Below are 27,461 nucleotides of genomic sequence, written 5' to 3'. Positions count from 1 at the left end.
TATGCTTCCCAGTTATTGGTATTCAGAAGCAAAGAAGGGAGAAATCAAAGTAGCTGTGTTGGATTAGGTATGTGCCATTTAGTCCAGCATCCACTTCTCACAGGGGCCAACAAGGTGCCTCAATGGAAGAAAGTGTGCAAGCAGGACCCAAGCACAACAGCACTCTCCCCTTCTGTAGCTTCCAGCAACTGGTATACAGAAACATTGCTGCCTCTAACATTTGAACATGCCCATTATGGCTAGTAGCAGCAATGCTCCTTCCATGGCTGTGTGTACAGTGGACACTCGGGTTGCGGATGTGATCTGTGCAGGATGCACGTTCGCAACCCGCAGCTGTGCGTCTGCGCACGCGCGGGTTGCAATCCAGCGCTTCTGCGCATGTGCGACCGCTGAAACGCGGAAGTAACCTATTCTGGTACTTCCAGGTTTCGGCAGTCCATAACCCGAAAAAACGCAACCTGAAGCGTCTGTAACCCGAGGTATGACTGTATTCCTTGTACACCGTTTTGAAATCTGAAGAGTGCCAACCTGACTGTTTGACAAGAGTGATTTTTCTACCACTTCTTAAAGCCAGTTCTCAGTAGCTGCCTGTCTGTAGGTATCTCCTACTTCAGCTAACTTTCTGACTATTCGAGTTCTCGGATGAAGCTGCTCTTGTCACGATTTGTGATTTTTCTGCTCCTGTCTCGTTGCCTCACTGTTTTGGCATTTCTTCAGCCTCGTTCATTAATTTCTCCAGGCTGGCGTTGTTGACACAAACTAGCCCCCAATCTAGCATCTTTGCCATAGACATGAATTGCTGTGATGACCCCAGCCGCTCTCTGGGAAGGTCACATCTATGACTCTCCTCCCAGAGGGGAAACTTGTTAAATTTCTGCCAATGACTTCATCTTGCCTTTAGAAAATGGCAGGTCAGGAGATGGAATTGCGTGTTAAGAGCCACTGATAAACCTTCAGTCACTCTGTTGTGTCTTAAGTTCAAACACCCTTAGGGCACTTCGTGTGGATCAGTTACTTCTTAATATCACTTAGCCACCCTGTTATGTTCCTGGGTACTTCTGCCGATGAACTCTTTAGCCCAGCTGAAAGTTTTGCTTTCTTGCCATTTGCTGAAAGTGGAATGAAAACCCCACTACTTCATTATCCAGGACTGATGATCTACTTCTGAACTTTTAAGAAATCAACCTTTTAGTTTGGCAGCACCCATGGTTTGGAACTCCCTGCCTATTAACATCAGGCATGCACTTTTGCTGTACATTTTTCTGCACCTGCTAAAAAACGTATTTGTTCTAACAATCCTGTCCAGACATGTAGAAGCTGATGTGTTTAAATCTAGTTTTAACTTAAACTGTTGGTTTTAATAGTATTTTGATTTTTTAAACATTCATGTTTTCAATTTTTTATGATCATTTTAATGTTTGTTTGCAAACCACATAGAGGTTCTACCTACAATCAAGTGGCACATATTTTGGAAGGGCTCAGAGGTTGAGCACGCGCTTTGCATGGAGAATTCCCAATGCAATTTTCCAGGTAAGGTTGGGAGTGTCCCCTGCCTGAAACCCTGGAGATGGTTTGGGGAGAGTAAGTGTAGACAATACTGGGGTAGATGAACCAACGTTTTGACTCGATATGAGGCATCACTTCCTATGTTTTTATTTCAATCAGCTCCTTATTCAGAACCATGAGGATTAGGACCTTAATTCTAGGGAAGGGCTGTACCTCAAGGACAGAACCATGTTCAATCTCCAGGTACAGCTGTTGGTAAAATAGAGCCAGATGAATCAGTTGTCTGAATCCAAGTCTAAAGCACCTTCATATGCACACAGGTGCTGTGCAGGAAATAAACCAGAGCACTCTCCAAGGCTGGGCTCTTCTTTCTGGGAAACCACATTTCTCCCCTGAGCTCAAAATGCAAGACAGAGCCATGGGCAAAATGAGGGTATGGTCTTGCTTATAAGAGTGTTGTGGGTTCCTAATGAACTGTGAGAGTCTTTCTCCATGCACAGCTCTGCCCCCACCTTCTCGGCTATCTGCTTGTCACACCAAGCCGCAATGAAATCTAGAAACTAATTTTATGCCTAGAGATAAACAAACAGAACATCTAACCATGCTGGCATACAGACCATCAAGTTTAGTACACAAACACTGCTTTTTATGTGTGCTCCATTAATAATAAAGTCGGCATTATCGCAATATTTTGCATTTACTCTTGTATAGATTTATTTCCCATCTGCTCCTCTCCAGAAATGAGTTTATTTTACATCAGCGTGATAATGCCAGGGAAGGTTTGTTTTATGTATATTATTTCAGAACCCCAAAACATAGAACCAAGTACAGTAATAGCAAATGCCGTTTGTTCTTCGTTAAGTCCTACCTACTAAAAAAATAAAAATCGAAATCTCATTCCATCTGTGTCTTCCCCAAAATGTTATTGTTGAATCCAACTAAGTTCTAGTTAGAGTAGACCCAGTGAAATTAATTACAGTGGAATCCAACTCCCTTCAGCCCCAGCCAACATAGCCAACAATCCAGGTTGATGGAAGTTGTTGGCAACATTCATTCACAGCACACATTTAAAGCATTATGATACCACTTGAGACAGCTGTGCCTTCTCCAAATAATTCTGGGAGCTATAGTTCATTAAGGGTGCTGAGAGTTGTTAGGAGACTCCCTTTTCCCCTCACAGAGCTACAATTTCTAGGGCAGTTTAACAATCTGTGAGGGAGATAGGGGGTTTCCAAACAACTCAGCACTCTTAATGAACTACAGCTCCCAGAATTCCTTGGGGGAAGCCATGACAGTTTAAAGTGCCATCACTGCACTTTAAATGTATGGCATGAATGTGGCTGTCATCTAGCAACAACTGGAAAGGCACAGCATCCTGATCCCAGCCACAGGGTGCTGAAAGTCTGGAAGCTGAGCTGCTATCCCATTTCCAGCTTAAACCCAAACTGTGCTGATCAGATGCTGTTAAATTGTCCATATCTGAAAACACCCTCAGCATTTGCCCTGGCACTGACTGGCCCTGTGCTCTTGCTGCAGTGAGGCCCATAGTGCCTCCATGCCCAGAAGGCCCTGCCCATCAACCCACAAAGGATGCCAGCTTCTCTTGTCTCCTCCATAAGCTCCCAGAATCTGTTCCCCATCATTGCCTCTCTGCTTCAACCTTGACGGAAGGTCACATGCTTTGACCAGCTAAGCCAAGGGGTCTATTACTCAAACCAATGCATCAAAGAGACTTAAACAGGCAACAGACCCTTACCGTCCACCCGCCGCCATCCGTCGTCATGTCACAGTAAACCTGGAAGCCTTCAGGGTAGTGAGTGGGGAAGACAGAAAAAACACCGTCCTCTTGTTGTCCGCTTGCATAGATGTCAAAGCAGTCCCGAGGCCGAGAGCCTGCAGTGAAGTGTGGGGCAGAAGTGAGTTGGGGGGAAGAGAAACAAGAGAGGTCTAATTAATAGACTAAATTACAACATCACTGTTTGAGCCCTTGGCTCTGGACTCTCGCCTATTCCAACTGGTTGCTGTCACTAAAAGAGACTTTGTTCTGTTTTCCTTCTAAGCTCTGGGCAAGTGGAGTTCTGGCAGAACTCTTGTTTCATAGAATCATAAAATTATAGAGTTGGAAGGGACCCAAACAGCCATCTAGTTCAACCCCCTGCAATACAGTTTCTCTCTCTCTGATTTTTAGGGGGTTGATTCGTGCAGAAACAAAGCAGTATGCTACATCTGGGACTGTGTTTTTTTTGCTCAGAAGAATCATAGCTGAGTGGTAGAGCATCTGCCTTGCGTGCAATTGTTCCCAGATTCAACCCCTGATGTCTCCAGATAGGGCTGGGAAAGACCCCCTGCCTGAAACAGTAGAGAGCTGCTGCCAGTCAGTATGTAGAGACAATACTGAGCCACATGGATCAATGAGCTGACTCACTATAAGGCAGCTCCCTATGTTCCTACAAAAAATGCAAAATGCAGTTCTATCTTACCACTGAGCACTCACTTGTGCATTTGGGGCTGAATACCCACAATTCCCTGTGAAGAGGGACTGATTGCTAAACCAGTCTGGGAATTTTAGCTCTGTGAAAGCAATTGGGGGTCACCTAACAACTCTCAGCATCTTAACAAGCTACAGTTCCCAGGATTCTTTGGGGGAAGATATGGCTGTTTAAAGCGGCATGAAACTGTTTTAAATGTGAAGTGCTGATGGGGCCCAGCATACATATTTTACATTCTCTAACTTCCTATTTGTGGTTGGTGGAGTGTGAATAAATTATATTCATAATTGCCCCAAGAAGGAGAAGAGAAGGAAGCAGAACTCCTACCGTTGGAGCATCCTTTTGGCCGGGCACTCCGAGCTGGAGCCTTCTGGAGGTCAGCTTTGAGCCGAGGACGGACCGCACTGCGGTCCTTCTGCAAGGTGTCCAGGATGTCGCTGACAGAACTCACTAGTCTCGCCATGTTGGTCTGGCTCTCTGAGAGCAGCTGTGTGGAAAAAGTCCAAATTCGTTATGACTCAGTTCAGGGGGTTTGCCAACACACCATCCGCAGGCACCAACCTGTCCACTACTAGCTTTAGGACAGCCTGCGAAAGGTCTCAACCAGGGCCAGCCCCAAGACATTATATTTTATATTTTCTTTTATTTCATAAAATTTATACACCACTTGATTGTAAAAAACACACAAAACTTCTAAGTTTTGAACGATAGAACAGTAAAGTCAATAAAAAAACTACAACCCTATTTTAAAACATGAAAAAGTTAAACTACTAAAATAGATTCAAATTACTTCAAGTATCTGGGTAGGCTTGTCAAAACAGGAATGTTTTTAGCAGGTGATGAGAAGAGTACAGTGAAGGTGCCTTCTTGATCTCAATAGGCAGGGAGTTCCAAAGTGCAGGTGCTGCCACACTAAGTGATCAAGTTCTTACAAATGCAGAATAGGTATTATGTGGCACTTGCAGTAGTGCCAATTTTGCTGCATGAGGCAAGCCAGACAATGGTACCATCACCACCCTGTCCATGCATCCTGACTAGGTGATATCCCCTATGATCTTAGACACAACCTCTGAATAAGGTCTTTTTTTGCTTGGTGCTTTTAAAAGCACTGCTACAGAGTTCAATGGGACTTATGAATGCTTTCCTATCTGCAAGCCTTACTGAGTTCAAAAGGATTTGCAGCCCAATCCTACTAAGCGAGGCTTTGCTCTGTTCTACAGCTCCCTCCTCTAAACTGTCCCTTCAACTTCCTGCCCCCATACTCAAGTACTTCCCTTCCCTTAGCGGCTGTTCCTTCCAGCCTCTACAATTCTATGATGCTCTGATTCTAATACTGATTTCCATTCTGCCCTGTATTTGTTCCACGCAGGACCATTTCGATTCTGCCACAGTTCATCTTCCACCCAAAACCACATTATTAATCTCAGTTGTCCACTGAGGCAAAATTATATAACTTACATAACTTATGTAAATGAGATTCCTCTTCCATTATGGCACCCCATTCATTTCAGTCATTTATGAACTGAAAACAATAACAACAGTGAATACCGATTCTACTCAGTGGATTGATTTCTCTTCTGGACATGGTGGTGAATAAGCCAGCATCTGAAATTCCCAGCCCCATTTCGTTTTGCCAGAATCTTCCGACATCCCTAATGGCTCGCTCCTTCCTTCCTTCCTTCCTTCCTTCCTTCCTTCCTTCTCTCCCCCCCCAACAGTCTGCCTTTATTAAATTTATATAAGAGAGTTTACATTCAAAAATTAAAGCACAAGATGCTTTTCATTTACGTTGAGAAGGGAAATGTGTCAAGGCAACTGCATTGCATCTTTGCTTTTTATGATATGGAAGAAATACAGATTTAATAACTAATGATTTCTCATTGCCCGTTGGTTTGTCTGGGAGCTAAAGTTGCTGAGCTAATAGGAAAGGTTGCAGATTTTTGCTCTGGCCATTTCTAAAATTAGACTAAGGCAGCCACAGTGACCGAAAGCAATCTTGTCATTTCTGTCAAAGTATCAATTGGGTTTTATTTTATTCTAACTCCTCCTCCTCCTCCTCCTCCTCCTCCTCCTCCTCCTCCTCTTCTTCTTCTTCTTCTTCTTCTTCTTTTGTATACAGCACTTTTGGGTATTAATGGTGGTTCATTACATTAGTCCCAATGCTAAGATTTTTTTAATGTAGTGTTCATTTTAGAGTTCAAAACCGTAAGTGGTATATCCCTACAGACTCTCCTGGGTGTTAAGATCAGCAGAGGAAAGACATTTTCGTAGTTTCACCTTCCTTAGAAGTTTAGGGTAGTGGCAGGCCTGGAAGAGGACATTCCATTGTGGAAGTCCTTAAGTTGTGAAGTTTCCTCTCTACAGAAGTGGCTCTGGCTTCTTCACTATACAACCTCTGGCAAATGCTGAAGTCGCACCTCTTTACCCTGACCTATTCCTGAGACTGTAATCTGTTTTTAATCATTTTTAATTCTAAATTGTTGTAACTTGCCCTGAGACCCTGCTGGTAAAGGGTAATACATTTAATGCTAATGCTAATAATAGTGTGCTGGGGTGTGTGCGTGGAATTTTTTTTTATATACATATTGCATTGCTCATTATTGTTTTAGACAAGCCTACCCAGATACGTAGAATGTTTACATGTGTCTTAATACGTTTTTAGCTAAGTTCTGTTTTTAATTATTATTTGAATGTTTACATAGCAGTTTAAGCTGCTTTTATTGTTTTATTCTTTTTGTAAAGCATTCTGAAGGTGGGTTTTTTAAATAAAACAATGCCGTGGTAAATGAATCATATGGGGAAGAAAACATTATCATTATCGTTATTGTTATTCCTATGTTAATATCCCAACTTTCCTTCAAGAAGCTCAAGGTAGCATATACAGTTCCTCCCTTTTCCTATTTTATCCTCACAACAACTCTGTGAGGTAGGTTAAGCTGAAATACAGTAATTGGCCCAAGGTCATCCACTGAGCTTCTTGGCTGACTGGGGATTTGAACCCTGGTCTCCCAGGTCCTAGCCCAACACTACAGCATACTGGTTCTCTATCAGGAGTATGCAACGTAATAGTATGAAATAATTTCCCCCTCCTTTCACAGTGGACCTAGTAATGTATATGGAAACATTTTAAACAAATGTTATCTGGGCCCCTATTGTGGAAGCTTTATCTTATTGAGCTGCAAATTGATTGCATTTCTCTGCCAAAACATCTAGAGTTTTATGTTGCATTCTGCTGTGTTTGTTGATGCTTTTAATGATCATGAATTTTATTCCCTTTGCCCTGTAGACTTGCCCAGGGAACATTGTTGATGGGCAGAAATGTAAATCTTGTCGTTAAACAACAAAAACGTGATTGAAAATTGGGCTGCTATAGGTGATCAACTCTACAAAGCTGACTTCAGCTGCAGTGCATGGGGTAGCAGGCTGTGCACTGCGTAATGGCTTATTGCTTGTACATATGCATGTGTGTTTGCACATACACTAGAGGCAAGGAGCATTTGCCCATTACTCTTCCTTAAGGGTGGGGAGCTTTTTCTGACTGGTGATTCAGATCTCTATCACCCCCAACCCTGGAGAGCCCAGCTGCTATCAGGTGATACTGAGCTTTGATGCCCCAACTGCCAGGACTTAAAAGCATGGTGAGGAACTGTTTGAAAGCCCTCTTGCAAACAGCTTCACATTGCTATTCAAACTTCTGAAAATCAGGGGTCTAAAGAGCTGTTTGCAAAATGGCTTTCAAACAGCCCTACACTGTGCTTTGACTATATGAGCCTTCTCCTAGCATGGGAACAGGTAAACTGAGCAGAATTGAAACTTCTGCTCACCAGGTTCAGTCCTTGTGGATGCAGGGCTCTCCTTTGCCAAGGGAATATATTAGTGAAGCAGACCCCAGCAGGATTGAACCTAATTCTCCCACCCATCAGTGATGTCAGAGGATTGACAGGTGGGCCATGGATTGGGAGAAATGACTTTGTGGGCCAACTTGAACTCCCAGGCAGGGAGGCTAGAGGCTTCCCACCCTAGCAGTACTTGAAGATATGACTTCTGGAGACCTAGGGGAGGCTGCTGAGCTCCACATAAGGACAACTGTAGCAACTCAAACTAAAAAATGTTAACAAGGCATACCCAAAACACCAAAGCCAGGCCCAGAAAATAAAAGTAATGGACATATCATGGCATGGACTAAGAACTTAGAAACTGAGATATCAGAGGAGTAATAAGACTTGCTTTGTTGTTCTTCCCATGTAGGACACTTTGCCTGGGATCCTGCGTTGTCTGAGGAAACTACTCCTGTCTTCAGACTCTGATGACTGGACCTTGTAGTGACCAGGGATTTCCCTTCAACCAGGTCATCACTATTCTGACCTCCACCCGCTAGGAGCCAGAAACTGTGGCATGAGACTTATGTCCTTTAAGATACCCGTGTGTGTGTGTGTGTGTGTGTGTGTGTGTGTGTGTGTAGTTTCCCAAAGGACTATATAACCCTGGTGTTTGCTCCAGGCTGCTACTGAGGTAATTTGTCTCTTACATTAGCTGCAGGTTTGCTTTCCATTGTGCTGAAATCATTCCACTGTGGTTTTGCATACCAGCAGAACTACCCAAGGTTCTGAACCTTCCCTACACCAGAACAGCACCAGCAAATCACCTTACCCCTGTGCCCTCCTGACCAAGTTGTTGCTTTCCTGGGATGACTAATCATTGGTAAACAAGAACAGCACATGGAAAATATTAAATAGCAATTAACACTTAGATGCACTCAGGGAACCTTTTCGTCTTGGGGGGGGGGGCAGAAGTTTATCTGCCACTGGCCCCCATGGGCCAAGTTTAACAGACGGGCAGGGCAGCCTACCTGTCAGTCATCATCAAGGAATGAACCAGCAAAGCAGTACCCAGCAGGATCGTACACTTTATTCATAAGCTGATGAGCAGAAAGTTAGGTTCTGCTGGCTGTGGGGGTCAGCTGATGGGCAGTTGGATGTGCTTAGGGGGGGAAATGGCCTTGCAGACCCCTTGCAGAGCCAAGATTGGCCCACTGGCCACAGATTCCCTACCCATGGACTAAGGTGGTGCCATTTCATTGTTAGTGTGCTGCCAAAGCTTCCTGTGGCTGTAGGGGGGGTATGTGTATTGCATGGGGGCTCACAATACTCACAACAGCATTAAAAACAACATTGCAATCGCTATACCTAGTATCAAACACAGTAGCATATAATTAAAGCAAACAATAACTAATTCATCAAAGTAATTGAAACAATTCAGTGAGGCTTGCTGAACTCTTGAGTTCAAAAATAAGGATCCCTTGGCAGAAGTGATGGGTGGTTTTTAAAAGCAGATTTTCCAGCATCACAATTTTCCATTAAACACCCTACACGGGGGTGGAGGGTGGGGTGGGGGTGAAAATGCGAACAGCTTTTCTCCTTGCTCGCACCTTTTATCAGACTTATCCATAAGAGTCAGCAGTTCTTATCTAATATACAGTGATGATTCATTGAGGAATTGCCTTACTTCAGCAAGAAACAGGTGCAAAACCAGGAGGGTTTATAAAGGTTTTTACAAGGATGTGATGATGATGTCTTACCTAACTGAAGATGCAGGCGAAGAGGAGGATTTAGAACTACAGGAAACTGGTTCACACTGAATCAGGCCATTGGTCTATCAAACTCAGTACTGTCCACGCTGACTAGCAGTGGCTCTCCAGGGCTTCTGGCAGAGAGTCTCTCCCTGACCTACCTGGCAATACTATTGGGGATTGAAACTGGGGCCTTCTGCATGCAAAACAGGTGCTCTACCACTGCACCTTCACTCCTAGGAATATAGGAAGCTGCCTACTTAGTCCATGTTGGGGCATTTAGCTCAATATTGTCCACACTGACTGCAGTGGCTCTCCAGGATTCCAGACAGGTGTCCTTCTGGACCTACCTGGAGATGTTGGGGACTGAAGGGACCTCTTGCGTGCAAAGCATGCGCTTTTCCTGAACATAAGAAGAGCCCTGCAGGATCAGGCCAACGACCCACCTAGTCCAGCATCCTGTTCTTCCTCAGTGGCCAACCAGATGCCAACTATAGGAAACCTAAACACAAAAGCACCCTTCCTTCCTGCAGTTTCCAGCAATTAGTATTCAGAAGCATTAATGGCTTCCAAATATGGAGGTAGATCACAGACACGTTCAGAGGCATCCCTGTTGCCCTAGCCCAGTCTCAAGGTTTATGGGACTGAACCCCTTCCCCCTGCCCAGACAATTAAACCTCACTTGAATGCAGAGTTGAAATGGTCAGCCATTTTGTTTCCAGGTGATGCACTTTCCCTTTCACTACAGGGATGTAATGGCTGTTCTTTCCACCACCCCCTCTAACCTTGCCTTAGGCATCAGCACTGAATTTGCAGAAGCCTCCTTTGATGACTTCAATCAAAATGCAACAGAGTTCACTGAGGTAAGCCAACATCCTCAGGGCTCACCAGCATTTAGCTACCTGTCTGGCAAATGAGCTCTCAAACACTACGTGCAAAACATGCACAGACTCCCCTCCCCTGCCTTCTGTAACCTTCCCAGTTTTCCTCCTATGAAAAGCTGTGGCTGCAATTCTCCCCCCACCCTAATTAATTAATTAATTAATTGGATTTTTATACCACCCTCTATCCATAGATCTCAGGGCAGTTCTGTGGCATCCCAGACCAGTGTTGCGGTTGTAAATTTGGAAGTGCATAAACTCATTGTGAGAGCCCCTATACAGCCACATCACCAAGGAAAATCTATCAGGGGCAAAGGGCCACATTCCCTTTGGGGGCAACCTTCTGGGGGCCACATGCCTGTGGTGGGTGGGGTCAGAGCCAAAAGTGGGCTGAGCAATTTGGCTGGTAGTCTAGTTTCTACCCTAACAATTATCTCTATATGTTTTTGGCTTTTTGTATTTAATCAGTGGTGTTTTAACTTGTATAAGCTGCCTTGAGTCTTGGTCTCGGAAAAAGGTGGGATATAAGTAAATATTGTTGCATGCCACCCCAATCTCTGAGCGGTGCGAGATTCCAGGGGTTCCAGGCACTTACCCAGGGTCCGGTGTCCTCGGAATGAGGGACAGCAGAGACGGTGGTGTCACAGAATCACAGAATCGTAGAGTTGGAAGGGACCACGAGGATCATCTAGTCCCACCACCTGTAATTCAGGAATCTTTTTGCCCAAACATGGGACTCGAACCCACAACCCTGAGATTAAGAGTCTAATGCTCTACCAACTGAGCCATCCCAGGTTGACAATGTGTCATATGGTTTATTTACATCTATATACTGTACAACCTGAGCCTGTGATGGAGGGGCTCACAGCATTAACACCCCCAATAGGGTGTTGCTTCTCCCATGGCCTCAGAACTAGATTCAAGCAGAGACCAGGCATAGCTCTTTCTCTCATCTGCCCAGCCTGCCTCCAGCTTCTAGCTCACACAACTCTGGCCTTTGTCTTTCTAAGTGCCAGACAGTTTCTAACTACCCTGCCCATTTGTCTTCTGGCACAGAGCCACCAAGAGTCACCATAAAACTTGCCTGGCTACTCCAGCAATTGAAACCTTATTGTATCCAGGAATTAGAAGGGACTGTATACAGGTAAACAGCCTACCTCCCCAATTCACAACACTATAATAAATGCAACCACCACCACAACAACACATCCTTATCTATCCTCCATCCAGACAAGTAGGAGTCTTGAGCAAAGTTCATGGACACATCCCAGGCAGGCAGAAACCCTCAAGAAGGATGCAAAGCAGGGCTGGTAATGGCTGTGGTCCTGGGAAAAGTTCTGAGAGCTAGGCAGTTAGTTAGAGAGCTATAGGGCAGCCTCCAGCCTCCAATCCTGAGCGTCCCCATCCTAGTCACAGCTCTGAGAAGAGTTCAGAAATGCAGACCACTGTGTGATCCATTATAGCCGGTGTGATACAGTGGCCAGAGTGTCCTACTAGGACCTGGGAAACCAGGGTTCAAATTTGCGCTCCCCCATGAAGCTTGCTGGGTGACTTTGGGCCAGTCCCCTGCCTCTCAGTTTAAAATATCCCATAGGGTTGTCATGAGGCTGAGAACTATGTAAGTCAACTTGAGCTCCTTGGAGAAAAAGGTGGGATACAATAAAGAGATTATAAGTAAATGCTTATACAAAAGGAGCAGCACACAGAATGAACAAGTCCTTTGCATCGGGAGAAAGCGCCATTGAACTCAGCGGCTGATTCCATGGGGACTGGTGGAGAAGAATGCAGGGAGCCCAACAGCAGGTGGTTCCTGTGCCTATGACAGGTAGAGCCACACCCTGATTGGTTGTATGCATGAAGATGGTCAGGTAGGGGGTGGCCAAGGGCAGACTAAGGTTGGTGGGGCAGCAACCTCTATATGGCCTAACCTCCAGCACTTGCAACCACAACTGTTTTTACAGAGGCTATGGAATGCTCCTTCCTGCCTTCTTCCGTTCTTTCTGTAAGAAAAACACACTTCCTGAAAACCCGTTAAGAGAGTTAGTGTCCTGTAAACCAGGCAGCCTGGGTAAGTAATGGTGTATATTCAGGGGGAGATAGAAAATGTTTTGACATCTGTTTCTAAAATAATAATTAAAAAACCAAAAGTTTGCACTGCACCTAACTGCAACAGAACTTAACATTTTCCATATAATTTGATTTTGGTTTTTTACACGGATGGAAGTGACTTAAATAAAATATTTTAAAACCCTCCAATCTAGAGGACAGTCTGCAGTTCACAAAAATCTCTGGTCAGCTACTATTTTATTTGTTTAAACTGAGATGATGTTTTTTTAAAAGAGACTCCACATTTTTAATTGATTGAGGGCCAAGGGGTCAGCAGCAATGGAACACAGGAAGCTGCCTTATCCTGAGTCAGGCCATTGCTTCATCCAATTCAGTACTGTCAACACTGGCTGACAGTGATTCTCCAGGGTTTCAAGCAGGAGTTCTTCCAAAAACTAACCTTTCCCCTGAAATTAAAGATGCTAGACCTCTGACTATGACCCTTCAAATGGCTTTAACTTGCTCCTGGGACACAAGCCATAAGTTATTGGGGGTGAAGGGGGCACACTGCAGTTCTGCTAGCTCCCTGTCCATAACATATGAAAATCATCTCAATCTATATCGGTCCCTAACTTAAACTTTGCATGATTTGTGTGTTTACGGGGCAAGTGTTCACAGGAACTAGCCTCTTGCCCCTCCGCTCCCATCCATCACCTGTATGAGACGGCCTTGCTCGTTCTGCAGAGCGTTCAGCTCCTGCCCCATGGTGCTGTGCCCTTTCTTCAGACCGTCACAGTCTGCCCTCAGCTGGGTGGCATGGCTGAGAACTTTGGACACCTCATCCGACAGGCCCACCAGCAAGGCCCTCTCCTGCCCCTTTGATGACTTCGTCTCGGCATCAAGATCTGTCACAGCCCTCAGGACAGACGACTGGAGGCCCTCCAGGCGGGTGAAACCGGTGCCCTGGTCCGGGCAATTGGGGTCGATGAATATGTTGACACGAGAGCCATCAGCTTTCTCGATGGTGACCAAGGCGTTGGCTTCATCGGGATTGGTGCTAATGATGGGTGGGGATTCCGTGACGGGCGTGTGGTAGTGGTTCATGAAGAGGATGGCACCAGTGACAGTGACGGCGAGGAGAACTGCCACAGACAGGAGGACGGTGCAGAGGATATAACCGCAGCTCATTCTCTAGAAAATGGAAGCAGAGAGAAGGTTATGGCCACTTTGTAGACCAACATAGCAATGGCAAGGGATGGGTAGGGATGGGAAGCGAGGGGAGAGAAAGTCAGTTCATGTCAGGGACCAGAAGCTGGGTTCCTCTTCATTTTATTTATTTTTTCAACAATCTGTTGTGTTTTAATTATATGGCTACTAGCCACTGTGACTATGCTCTTCCTCCATGATTGGAGGCGGTTATGCTTCCGAATAATAGTTACTGGCAGGAGGGGAGAGGGCTCTTGTGGTCAGGTTCTACCACTGGGCTTCCCATTCAAGCAACTGGTCAGCCACTGTTAGAAGAGGATGCTATACTAGGTGGGCCATTGGTCTGATCCCGTGGGACTTTCTAATATTCTTACTCATCCTTCATATCTTGTTCACTCTCTCGCCATCCATTTACAAGCTGCAGGGACAGCCACCAACTTCAATAGCTTTTGAAATAGGCTAGACAAATTTATGGAGGTTATCAACAGCTACCATTCATGATGGCTATGTTATCTCTCCTCTGTCAGAGGCAGTATGCTGGGAACCACAAGTGCAGAGAGTTGCTGTTGCACTTAGGACTTGCTTATGGGCTTCCTCCCACAGTTGGCCTCTGTGAGAAGAGGATGTTGGGCTAGATGACCCATTGGCCTGATCCAGCAAGCTCTTCTTGTGTTCTTATATTACCATTTGATAGGGTTCTTTTTCATCTCAAATGGGTTCGCAAAAAAGAATAAAACAATGCAATTTTGAGTTTGAAATAGTTAAAAACAACTGTTTAAAGCATTAAGAAAAATAAGATGATAAGCTGGCAACCACATTGAAACACATGTCAATGTTCTCTGTGCCTAAGCAGAAATGTTTTTAGGAGGCACAGTGAAGACACCTGCCTGTCAGCATCGCCCTTGAGCCAATGCCACCAACTGGACTCATAAACTTCAGCCCCGACTGGGCTAGGCGAGCTGGGTAGCACTTCCAGAGACCACCTTCTGCACGGAACAGGTCTAAGTGCTGTGGACTCACGGCTTAGAGTTGTGAGTACCTGATTCACTTCCACAAGTAGACAGTCGTCACACAGCAGAGTATAGCAGAGTCTAGCAGAGTATATTACCAACTCGGAGAGCAGCTCTGTAGAATATCTTCTTTATTCTATCTACAACTATTATACAACTATATACAGAGCTAAATAGGTCTAAGCATAAATGAATGCTGCACTGCACTGAGTGTCTGCAGCTGCTCTTAGCAGCAACCTTATCTCTACACACAATCTCTCTCTAACACTCAGTCTCTCTCTCCCCGACACACTGACTGACTCTTTGATGTGGTGCTGGAGCAGAATAAGTAGAGAGCAGAACACGCCTCCTCCTCTCTGGAGAATCAGCAGACTCCTCAGGAGATTCTTGGATATGGGAGGGGTGAAATCTCCTCACTGCCAAATGATAATTGGCAGGGAATTCCAAGGTGTAGGTGTTTCATCAGGTGATGGAGGCAAGGACTGTGAACCTGAAGGAAAAGATGATGCAAGGCCAACTCCAGAGGCATTGCTACCAGATGAATCTGTGGGGCCAATATCCCCCCCCCCCCAGCCAGAGGATCTGCGTTCCTCCGACTCTGACGACCCCACTGTGCAAAACCCTGGGAGATCTGAGCCTCCTTCAGATGACATCAGAGTCTCATCTCCCTCCCATGTAGGGTATGCTGCAGAAGTGTGGTAGTCTGTGAACACAGCAGGTCAAAAGCCCATTACTTTTTCTGCAGATGGGTCCCAGCAGGGTCCGTTGTCTCCAGCATCCTAGAACTGCCCCATCAGCATGAAAGGAAAGCCCCTTAGTCACTATGAAAAAGCCTCCTCTGATTGGAGACCAATCACAGGAGGCTTTTTCATAGAGACCATTTTCATTGGAGACCAATCAGAGTGAAAGGAGGTAGGGCAGCCACTGAGGATGTTCTCCTAGGGTCCCTCTGGAGAAGATACACTGGAAGGACACCAAGGAGTTGTTGTTCTGTCTGCTCCAAAGCTAAGCCAGAGGCATAGTTGGGGGGGCAGAGGAGTGGGGCACATCATGGGGTGGCACTTACCGTAGGCTGGGGCCTGCAGCGGGCCCAAGCCACACATCTCTCTTGGGAGTGACACAGTGGCTCAGGCGCCTGCAGGCTCGGTGTTGCCCAAAACGGCAGCGCGGGGCTTCTGTCTGCCCATCGCCTACCCCTCAGCCGCCCTACAGCTGAGGCAGAGGTGGTGGGTAGGCTCTTTGGAGGCTCTGGACAGCGTGCCCTGCCCCGGCTCGCCCCACCGCTGGGCGCAGACTGCACACCACCCTGGGTGCCTGAGCAGCTTGCTACACCACTGCTGACAGCACTGGGGGCTTCCGTTTCAATAGAATGGGGTACAAGTTCTGTTATATATGCTCAAGGAGAACACAACCTAAGTCACTCCAAAAAAGGATGCTGGGGCATTCCAAATCATTTGAACATGTATGTGAACAGACAATAGTATATCTAGCTGAAGGGCAACACAGATAGATTGGCATTGAGTGTTGCAGTGCACCCTTAATTAGAATTATTGCATGATTATAAGTTTATTGTGTAATCTTAAAAGGGGTGTATCTGTGAGGGGCCATGGCTGTGACCCCGTGAAAGGACCATGTGCCTCTGTACTGGCCACTACACCTCCGGTTAGCTGCAATGCTCCACGGCCCCCAAGCCCACTGATATCCCCCAGGATATCTCAACTCACTGGGATTTCAGAAAGTTTCTTCTTTGTTTAAGCAATCCTTGCTCCATTGCCCAAGGGTCGTGTTGAAGGGCACTTTCAAAATAAGAATATAAGCACTTGCTGAGTGCCTTTCAAGGGTACAAAAAGTACTCAAGATATATAGCCTCAATAAACCTTCATAACAGCCGATATGTCCCCGTACTGTAGTTGCCAGTATATGTGTGTGTGTGTGTGTGTGTGTGTGTGTGTGTGTGTGTGTGGAAGCCGGAGGAAAATAATAGGTTATCTAAAGTAGGGTTGTCACCTTTGGTTGGGCAAAAGGACAGGTCGGGGGTGGTGGGAACGGGGGACGACGACAAAAATTACTTTACCTGGTGCAGAAATGACTTCAAAGCAATCCATTACAATCCGCCGCCCCCCTACTCTCCACCAGAGCCTTGCAAAAACATGCTCTGTGACCCACCCTATTCACTCTGTCTGCAAAAAACTATTGCACTGGACCTGGCCCCTCTAAACCCACTCTCCGACCCACCCACCCACAGCCACCCCTGCTAGCACAAAACCTGAGACTCCACCATAGAAGGCCTGTGCACTGCAACTCCCCCCCCCCTCACTCTCTGCAACCCACCCTCTGCCCGTGCAAAACCTCTCTCTCAAATTCCTCCTCTCAGCTCCATCCCACCCTCTGCCCATGTCCCTCAGGCTCTCACTCTCGGCTGTCCTCCTCATGGACCCACCCTTTCCTGCACAAACTCTTTGCTCGGGCTCTCGTTCTCCTCCTCCCACTGGACCAACCCTCTACCACGCAGTTGGAGGAGGAGGAGTCCAGACTGCTTGAAGTCCAAACAGGACAGGGGCACTTTTCTCCAAAAAAAGAAAAAAAGAATGATCATGCTTTTCTAGGGACAGGTGGCATTGCAACCCTAGAGTCATCTAGAGAGCTTGTGGCCAACAGCAGATTTCAAACAAGGGCCTTCTAGCTTGTGTTTGTAGCTGTTGTGATTGACCACCTCAGTTTGCATTGGAAAGAATATTTTGAACCAAGTACAGAAGCGGGAGGTAGGTTAGGCTGAGAGACAGGAACTGTGACCCTAGGTTGCCCAGTGAGCTTCATGACTGATTTAAACTACTGTCTGATATTCACAGACCAACATTCTAACCACTATACCACACTGCTCTAGTATAATTAAGGTTATTAATTATTTAATATACTTATTCCATAAATTTCTACACCACTTGATTGTGTTTTCTTTTGTTGTTTAAAAACACACGCACACTCAAATCAGTTATTCTTAGCATTAATGTGGTGCTGTATCCAATGTTTCTCCTACTCAGCGTAGTAATGGGCATGACTATCGTAAATCCATTAATGTCAGTAGGTCTACTCTGATGAGAACTTAGTTGGATCCATCTGTATATTATTATTATTATTATTATTATTATTATTATTATTATTATTATTATTATTATTATTATTTCCTGTTATTCACCTCCCCTATCCTCAGATACCTGGCTGATCATACAGAGCGGGGGTTGTCCTCTGAAGGTGAACAGATAAATGTTCACTCCTCGGAGACATCTTTCTACCAGGCAGTTAGTTAGACAGAAGGGCGCAGTTGATATACGGCTCGCTTGGGTGCCTGCTCTATGAAATAATAACGACGGAGGGGTCACGGAACAGATGCGCTTCTGCGGTTGGATTCGTTTTTATTTAGTGCGACAATAAGCAGTCCCCGCTTCCAGCAGGGCCAAATGGCGAGACCTGGTTCCGGTCAGGAATTCCTTCCACCGTGACTCTGGAGTCACCCCAGCGCCTTGCCTACCGAAGAGGTTGACGGACCTCATGACTCTTTAATGAGTCTGGCGGTTTGCAGTGAGAAAACATCTCATTGCTGCATGAATCATGAATCTCTTTCGTTAATAAAAAAGCAAGGAGATGGGACAGGGAGAGAGGGGAGGTGAAGGCAGGGGCAGTATTTTTAGAGCAGGGAGTCTTATTTGGAAATGGCCCAGGGCACCAATTCCTTTCCAGAGCCACACTCTCTGAGGTGTGCGGTTGATTCTGCAAAGTTTGCAGCAAAAGGATGCTAGCTGGGGATAGCTCTGACCTTTGGGACCTTGTAATGTCTTGTCACTAATAATAACCCCCCCCCCAAAAAAAAACCCCAGTCTGCCTGGAGCATTTTTGCACTTCTCCCCCTAAAGTTTCCATTTTCTTTTAATAATAAATGCTACAAATGAACAGACAGATCATGCTGAAAACTCACGCAAAATCCAAAAGATCAGAGTGGTTTCTGATGCCAGTCCCCCTCAAGAGTAGACCTGCTGAAATTTATGGATCTAAATTAGCCATTTCTGATAACTTCAGTGGGTCTACTCTGAGCAGGACTAGCACTGGATGCAACCCATTATTTCCAGTGCAGTTTTGCATGTGCTCATTCACAAGTCCATCATGTTTCTACAAAGATTTTTGTGGAAGATGCAGTTCGTGCAGAATGCTGCAGCATGACTGCTGACAGGAGTGAAGCTGTGTGAGCATATAACACTTGTGCTCAGAGATCTGCACTGGTTGCCTATCTGCTACTAGGCCAAGTTCAATGTGTTTGCCCGTGAGATCTCGCCTTACCCCATATCCGCCCACTAATAATAATCATAATCATAATTTATTTAGCCCCCCTCCTCCATCTGGCTGGGCTTCCCCAGCCACTCCAAATATTAAAAACAATACAGCACCAAACATTAAAAACTTCCCTAAACAGCACCGCCTTCAGTTGTCTTTTAAAAGTAAAATAGTTGCTTATTGATATGTGCTGGGAAGGCGTTCCACAGGACAGGTGCCACTACCGAGAAGGCCCTCTGCCTGGTTCCCTGTAACCTCACTTCTTGCAGTGATGGAACCGCCAGAAGGCCCTCAGTGCTGGACCTCAGTGTTCAGGCTGGATGATGGGGGTGGAGACATTCCTTCAGGTATACAGGACCGAGGCCATTTAGGGCTTTAAAGGTAAGCACCAACACTTTTAATTGTGCTCGGAAACGTACTGGGAGCCAATGCAGATCTCTCAGGACCGCATTCTGGATTAGTTGTAGTTTCCGTCACCTTCAAAGGTAGCCCCACGTAGAGCGCATTGTAGTAGTCCAAGGGAGATAACTAGAGCATGCACCACTCTGGCAAGATAGTCTGTGGGCAGATAGGGTCTCAGCCCACGTACCAAATGGAGCTGGTAGACAGCCACCCAGAATTAACCTGCACCTCCATGGACAGCTGTGAGTCCAAAATGACTCTGAGGCTGCACACCTGGTCCTTCAGGGGCACAGTTACCCCATTCAGGACCAGAGAGTCCCCCACACAAGCCTGCCCCCTGTCCCCTCAAAACAGTACTTCTGTCTTGTCAGGATTCTACCTCAATCTGTTAACCGCCACCCATCCTCCAACTGCCTCCAGGCACTCACACAGGACCTTCACTGCCTTCACTGGTTCTGATTTAAAAGAGAAGTAGAGCTGGGTGTCATCTGCATACTGATAAACACCCAGTCCAAACCCCCTGATGATCTCTCCCAGTGGCTTCATATAGCTATTAAAAAGCATGGGGGATAGGACGGAACCCTGAGGCACCCCACAAGTGAGAGCCCAGGGGTCTGAACACTTGTCTCCCACCACCACTTTCTGAACATGGCCCAGGAGGAAGGTGCGGAACCACTGTATGACAGTGCCCCCAGCTCCCAGCCCCTCAAGACGGTCCAGAAGGATGTTATGGTTAATGGTGGCAAAAGCCACTGAGAGATCCAGCAGAACTAGGAAACAGCTCTCACCTTTGTCCCTAGCCCGCCGGAGATCATCAACCAGTGTGACCAAGGCAGTTTCAGTCCCATGATGAGGCCTGAATCCCGACTGGAAGGGATCCAAATGGTGCGCTTCTTCCAGGCGTGCCTGGAGTTGTTCAGCAACCACTCGCTCAATCAAGAATGCCCAAGAATGAAAGATTTGAGACTGGGGGATAGTTGGCCATTATGGCCACATCTAAAGATGGTTTTTTAAGAAGTGGTTTAATAACCGCCTCTTTCAGCGAGTCCGGGAAGGCTCCCTCGCAGAGGGAAGCATTCACCACCCCACAGAGCCCATCACCCAGCCCTTCCCGGCTTGCTTTTATCAGCCAGAATGGACAAGGATCAACAAGACAGGTGGTTGGTTTCACTCGTCCAAGCAGCCTGTCCACATCCTCGGGGGTAACAGATTGGAATTGATCCCACACAATTTGACTAGACAGGACTCCAGCACTCTCCCGCCCCGGCCCTGCTCCCACGGTGGAGTCTACCTCCTTCCAAATCTGAGCGACTTTATCTGCAAAAAAAAAACTTTGCAAAAGCATTGCAGGAGATCTTGGGGTCCCTACCAGGCCCCGATGACTGCTTTGTTTTGTACACCTGGCAATGTTACAGGTGCCACATAATACCAGTTCTGCATTTGTAAGAAACTGATCCTTCAGTTTGACAGCGCTTACACTTTGGAACTCCCTGCCTATTGACTTCAGGCAGGTGCCTTTGTTGTACTTTTTTAAGCACCTGCTAAACATGTTATTGCTTAGACATGCCTAACCAGACATGTAGAATGCTGGTCTATATTTTTATTTATTTTTAGTTTATTTCTAATTTTGTTTCTTGGAATGTTTCAAATAGTTGTTTTTAACTGTTTTTTTTACCAATAATTTTATTGTTTTATTCTCTTTGAAAACCTGTGTGTGTGTGTGTGTGTGTGTGTGTGTGTGTGTGTGTGTAAAAAACCAAGCAATGTATAAATTTATAGAATGGATAAATAAGTTAAACCAGTTTACAGTACTTGTGAGATTCTCTTAACCTATTTATACTCATTCCACGAGGGCTACTAACCATGATTTATCAAAGAGGTATCAAAGGCCATGATGGTTGTGTTCTGCCTGCACAGTTGGAGGCAGTGGTGCTTCTGAATGCCAGTGCTTCTGAATGAGAGGGCTCATGCACTCAAATCCTGCTTGCAGGTTTCCCACAGGCATTAGCCAGCAGGAGAACAGGATTCTGGACCAGATGGGCCCCCTTTGGCCTAATCCTGCAGGCTTTCTTTCATTCTTATGTTCTTCTGACCGCTGTGATCTGCAGAACTGGATCATGATATAACCCAGATTGAGCACCTCAGAGGGAGCTGGACCAGAGGTTTGTATCTGCAATGAGCTGATGCTTGAACACCAGTGTGCAATTTTGTAGTGGTTACTTTGGAGAAACAGAAAGAAGCTTAGCAGAGCAGGCTAGTGTACTAAAGCTTGCTGGACTCTGGGGGCCTGTCCCGATTTTGCCTTTGCTGGATGCTGCATCTATTTCTTCCACTTATTTTCAACCACTTATTACAAAGGCCTCCTAAGTCTCCAGTGCTGTGCTCCATGAGCACAATCCTCTTAAATTACACTCCTTTGTTCACTTGCTTCTTATGGAGACTCCTGATGATGCCTTGTCAAACGGTTGTGCTCTGGTGTAGAAATTTGGTGGTAGTGGTGGTGGTGGGATGTTCTCTTGATGTTTTTCACTACTTGGGGAGGGAGCATCCAGCCCCCAGGTCTCAGGTTCTGCATCTCAGCCTGAGGCCAAGGTGGTGCCTCCAAGTATTCCATGCGCAAAAGCTAAACAAATTGGCAGTTGAGTCGCCCTTTGGGACTCTAGCATACGTGAGTTGAGGGAAACAGCAGGTTAGCTTAGAGGGTTACAGAGCAGGTCACACAGCACACACTGCTGCCTGAGGCAGCCGCCTCAAACTGCAATGACAAGGCCGGCCCTTACATTCATTGCAGACTAGCCAAGTGCTGGCTTTCTGGGGCCATGGCATCCATTTTTCTTTCTCTGTGTCGAACGTGGCTGAGGGATTGTCCTCTGAAGAGCCTTCCTTACTTGCCTTGCTGTTCACACAGCAATGGCTGGGGAGGGAGGTGTTAGATTTTTTTCAACTACATTTTACTTTTCAACTTTGTTTTCCTAGCAAAATCACCTCCTTCTGCTATAAAAATGAAAATCAGAACAATAATGCAAGGAAACCAGGAGGCCCGTAACTTGTCCACCCCTCCCTGCATAACAAATCATTTCACAGATGCAACACCTTCTCTTTATTTCAGGGCTTACCCAAAACACCCTCCCTCAAATCAGGCAAACTCAGGAGAAAGGAGACCTGTGAGCTGTACTGCTTACGTTGGCTTAAGTGGATATTGATTGATTTTACTTTTTAATCTTATATGAAGCTCCTGAGAGAGTGTTTTTTGGGCTGAGTATGAAAGAAGCAGGTATGAGTAATATATAAATGAAAGGCAAACAAATATAAGGAGTTTTGGAGAGGGTTGCATCCAACAATAGTCCTACTAAGCACAGACCCATTGAAATGAATGGGCATTATTTTTAACAGGTCAACTCTGAGTAGAACTTACTTGAATACAACCCATATCTTATCATGGTCTTCCTTTAGCACCATTATGCCTTATGCAAATATACTGAACTTATCCCATACAACTATTAGCCAATATAGTGCACTATAGATATTTTGGACTACAATTCCCATCATCCCATCGGGGATGATGGGAGCTGAAAGTCACATCCACACCATACATTTAAAGCACATGGATTCCCCCAAAGAATCCTGGGAATTAAGGGGTCTGGGAACTGTAGAACTGTGAGGTGGTAAACTACAGTTCCCAGGTTCTTTGGAGGAAACCACAGAACTTCAATATGCATTCAATATATGACATCAATGTGACCATAGTCAACATATACCCTACCGGTAAGGGGTATCAGAAAATCCTGATGAAACAAAAAATGTGTCCAGGAACTGCCAATGCTCACTAATTCACCCTGTGTCCAGACCAGAATTCAGTCCAGTGGATTCACCATTGGCTATTGTTGCTGCTTTCAGTCTCCAAATGATATGTAACTATGTTTTTATGCAGGTGCATTGCATTTCCTTTGTATTGAGGGAATGGAACAGTGTAATGACATGTGTCCCTTACATGGTTAATTACATAAGTTACGTAAGTTGCAGTTTAGGCCCAGGCTTTCTGAAGGACACTGTCCTCCCATATGAACCTGCCCTGGCTCTGAGATATTTTGGGGAGGCCCTTCTCTCCGTCCTGCCACCCTCACAGGTAGGCTTGGTGGGGACACGGGAGAAGGCCTTCTTGGTGGCTGCCCCAAGATTTAGAACTCCCTCCCTGGAGAAGCTAGACTGGCTCTCTCCTTTATGCCCTTCTGCCAGCAGGTGAAGACTGTTTTATTCCAACAAGTATTTTGGGGGCTGACTGTTTTTTGTGCTTTTAATAGTGCTGTGCCGTTCTTATTATCTATATTTCTAGATTTGGTTATTGGCTTTTTTAAATGTTTTAATTCTATTAGAATATAAGCACTTTTTAGCAATTCACTTTTATACATTTTGAGCTTTTTGTATTTTATCTGTGTTGTTTTAAATTGTATAAACTGTCTTGAGTCCCAGTCTGTGAAAAGGTGGGATATTGATGATGATGATGATGATGATGATGTGAGCTCACCACTGTGGACAATGGGACAAATAACATAGTTCTGGGCAGAGGGTAAATTGCTGTAGAACAGAAACAGCGCTGCCTGCACTGAAAAAGAAGGCAGAGCAGAAAACAGTGCCTTATCACACCCCTACCAGTGTCTACCCCTGCCATACACTGAGACCAGTGTGGTATAGTGCTTAAGAGTGTTGAACTAGTACCTGGGAGACCAGGGTTTAAAAACCCCTTGGCCATGAAGCTCACTGGGTGACCTTGGGCAAGTCATTGCCTCTCAGCCTAACCTACCTCACAGGGTTGTTGTTGGGGTTAAATGAGCAAGGGGACCATGTATGCCACTTTGAACTCATTGGAGGAAAAAGTAGTATAAAAATCAATCAATAACCATTGGCTTTCTTTGCTGCCTCGCCCCACAAGGAGACTCAGCTCTCCCCCTGTGGTCGCATTCATTTCCTTACTCCATTCCTGCCGACTTCCCCCCTGCTTTCCATTACACCTGCAACACAGAGGCTATGATTTTCTCCTGACCTCAGATGCAGCTGTCAGAATGGATTGAGGCCTCACAGCGGGGTGGGGGGTGGGGGGGGAATGAGCTGCATATTCAAAGAGACAAAAGACAACTACTTCCCTCTTGGGAGGTGGAAAAAGAGACAGAGAAATTGCTGCATTGACAAAGTCCCCCTTCCCCTCCTCCAAGCCTTGTCCTTGCCTCTCCTGTGAGTTTCTGTCTGGAGTGACATCTTCCTTCCAGCATCCTTTGTCCTCCACCCCTGCAGCCATTTGCATTAAGGAAACTTCAGCAATGATCTGGATTAGGCACATGGGGAGATGACGGGTGTTATGTTACTGCACTGGAGTTCCTGTCTTCTCTGCTAGAAATGTAGGCCTTTCTTGCTGGGAATGGGCCACAGATATGGCACACATTCTGTCCGTGCTTACATAAGAAGAGCCTGCTGGATCAGGCCAATGGCCCATCCACTGGCGAAGGAAGAGGAGTGCAGGGGGAGCGCACCGCCCCCGGCAGCGCCATCCTGGTGGGGTGCCATTGTGGTTGCCCCCCTGCCCGCGCTGATCGTCACGCTCCCAGGACGCATGTTAAGCACCTGCGGGCAGTGCGCCACACCCTGGGACGTGCGCCAGCCCCAACCCCGCCTGCTCTCCGCCCCCGGTGCCAGAGCATGGAGCTCCACCACTGGACCCATCTAGTCCAGCATCTCCCCCCCCCCACAAAGATGGCCAACCAGCAAGAAGGATCTGAACACAGCAGCATCATGGTTTCCAGCAACATATTCAGAAGCAAGGGCATATCTAGGGGTTGGCAAGAAAGATCACACCTTTGCCTTGGAGTGGCTAAGAGCCCACATCTGTTCAGAAGCATTGCTGCCTCCAGTTGTGAAGACAGAGCATGGCCATTATAGCTAGTAGCCACCGATAGCCCTCTCCTCCATGAATTTGTCCAGTCTTCTTTTAAAGCCATCCTGGTTGGTGGCCATCACTGCCTCTTGTGGGAGGAAGTTCCATAGACTTAACTATGCATTGCATGAAGAACTTTCTTTTATGTGTCCAGCTGAAGAGCTGCAAATCACTTGGCCAAGGGGATCACTGGCAGAAACCAGGCAGCAGCTCTGGTGATTGCCTTAAAACAGCAACAGAGAGGCTGCATTGTCATTTTGGGGGTTTGTGTGCCTCCAAACACAAGATTTCAAGAGTCAATAAGGGAAGCATCTTGAGAGTTAAACAATTTAGCACAGTGTTTTTTTTTAATAATAATAGTATTCAGATCTGCTGAACAACATGAAAAACAACAACAACAACAACAACAACAACAACAACAACAACAACAACAAAACCAGGCGATTTTGACTCCATGTGTGGGCCTGAGGCCATGTTTCATTGGAAGCAAAGTTACAAAATAGATTTGGACAGGCTCCGTGATGGCACCCTCAGGCAAGCAGCAGGAGCTCAGGGCTTGGTGGGGCCCACTACTGCTGATAAGAATATCAGAAAAGCCCTGAGGAATCAAGCCAATTGCCCATCAAGTTCAGCCTCCTGATCTCACAGTGGCTGGCCAGCTGTCTGTGGGAAAGCAACAAGCAGGATTTGAGCATAAAAGCAACTCTCCCCTCCTGTGGTTTCCAGCAACTGATATGCAGATGCATCGCTGCCTCTGACCATGGAGTTGGAGAGCATAACCACCGTGGCTAGTAGCAATCAATAGCCCTTTCTATGAATTTGTCCAATCCTGTTTTAAAGCTATCCAAGCTGGTGGCCATCACTGCCTCCTGCTAGATTGAGTTACATAGTTCAAGTATGGGCTGCATGAGGAAGTACTTTTGTTTATCTGTCCTGAATCTTCCATTTCTCTCCCTTGCTTACTGGGTTCTGGAATGATCTCACAAAGGCTCGTGGAGGCTTTAGCGAGGTCTCATGGGGCAGTATGAGATCTTACATAGTATATCTTGATTTCAGTAAGGTTTTTGACAATGCCCCCCATGATATTATTGCGGATAAGCTGGTAAAATGTGGGTTGAACAAGGTAACTGTTAGGTGGATTTGTAGCTGGTTGACTGATCTAACTCAGAGTGCTCATTAATGGTTCCTCATTATCCTGGAAGAAAGTGACAAGTAGGGTGCCCCAGGGTTCTGTCCTGCAGCCATTGTTGTTCAACATCTTTATAAATGACTTGGATGAAGGAATGGAGGGGATGCTCATCCAATTTGCAGATGACACCAAACTGGGAGGGGTAGCCAATGTCACGGAAGACAGAATCGGGATTCAATATGACCTTAATGGATTGAAGAACTGGGCACAAACTTACGAATGAATTTCAATAGGGGCAAATGTAAGGTTCTAGAAGACCCTTGAGGTCCCTTTTAACTCTATTATTCTATTATTCATGAGTTCTCATGGGAGCCTCCCAGAGCCTACGTGAGACCTTCCCAGGGCACAGTAAGCAAGGCAGAGAGCTTAAAAGTTCTCTTAAAAGCTCTCTAGTTTGTATGGGCAGGGGGGCAAGGCCTGCTCAGTGAGCCAGCTCCAGGAAGGGAGAAATAGCTATGGGGGATGTTGTTCCTGGGTTGTTCTGGCTATGCACAGTTTCAGCTTTATGAGCAATCTCCCAGAACCTGACACCCATGCAATTTGCAAGACACCTGAATGAATATAATTGTGCCCCAAACTATGCCCAACTTCCTCTTCTGAAAAAGAATAAAATAAAACCTCTCTCTTGCGCTGAAGCAAAGAGGATTTTTATTCTGAAAAGCAATGGGTTTTTCCTCCTGCCTTCTCCTCGTCCTTTGTTGAAGGTCTTTGACATCTCCAGAGGGTCTTTAAGCAGTTACATAATAAGCAAAAAAATAAGCAACAGACGGAGCCAGAACGTGCTCCCCTCGCCGATGAGGAAAGGGAGCAGGGGCCAAGTTTTATACTATATCGGAAACTTGCATTTCTGCATTCCTCAGCCAAAGGGTCTGCAGTGTTGATGGAGTGTCGCATTATTCGGGACCAGTGGCGGT

The 27,461-nt window shown here is 46.0% G+C and overlaps 2 protein-coding genes across 3 annotated transcripts in view; one reads left to right on the top strand and one right to left on the bottom strand.

The window, feature by feature from the left end:
- LOC308578743 (uncharacterized protein) overlaps window positions 1-27,461 on the top strand; it is a 131,396-nt gene that overhangs the window by 40,144 nt on the left and 63,791 nt on the right.
- Window positions 1-27,461, bottom strand: part of FIBCD1 (fibrinogen C domain containing 1) — a 69,707-nt gene that overhangs the window by 21,207 nt on the left and 21,039 nt on the right. For 2 of the 3 annotated variants that reach the window (XM_081179238.1, XM_081179237.1), the window contains 3 exons: window positions 13,206-13,682; window positions 4,323-4,482; window positions 3,263-3,399 (listed from right to left, as the gene is read on the bottom strand). In XM_081179238.1, the coding sequence (XP_081035364.1) occupies window positions 3,263-3,399; window positions 4,323-4,482; window positions 13,206-13,682 (774 nt within the window). Of the gene's footprint in view, window positions 1-3,262; window positions 3,400-4,322; window positions 4,483-13,205; window positions 13,683-16,781; window positions 16,904-27,461 lie in introns of those variants that run through there. The other variant, XM_081179239.1, reaches the window with a different exon arrangement.

The sequence above is a fragment of the Podarcis bocagei genome (genome assembly GCF_964188305.1).
Source record: "Podarcis bocagei genome assembly, chromosome: Z".
Taxonomy (NCBI): domain Eukaryota; kingdom Metazoa; phylum Chordata; class Lepidosauria; order Squamata; family Lacertidae; genus Podarcis; species Podarcis bocagei.
Note: the sequence above shows the minus strand (reverse complement) of the source record. Positions and strands in the feature narration are given on the sequence as shown.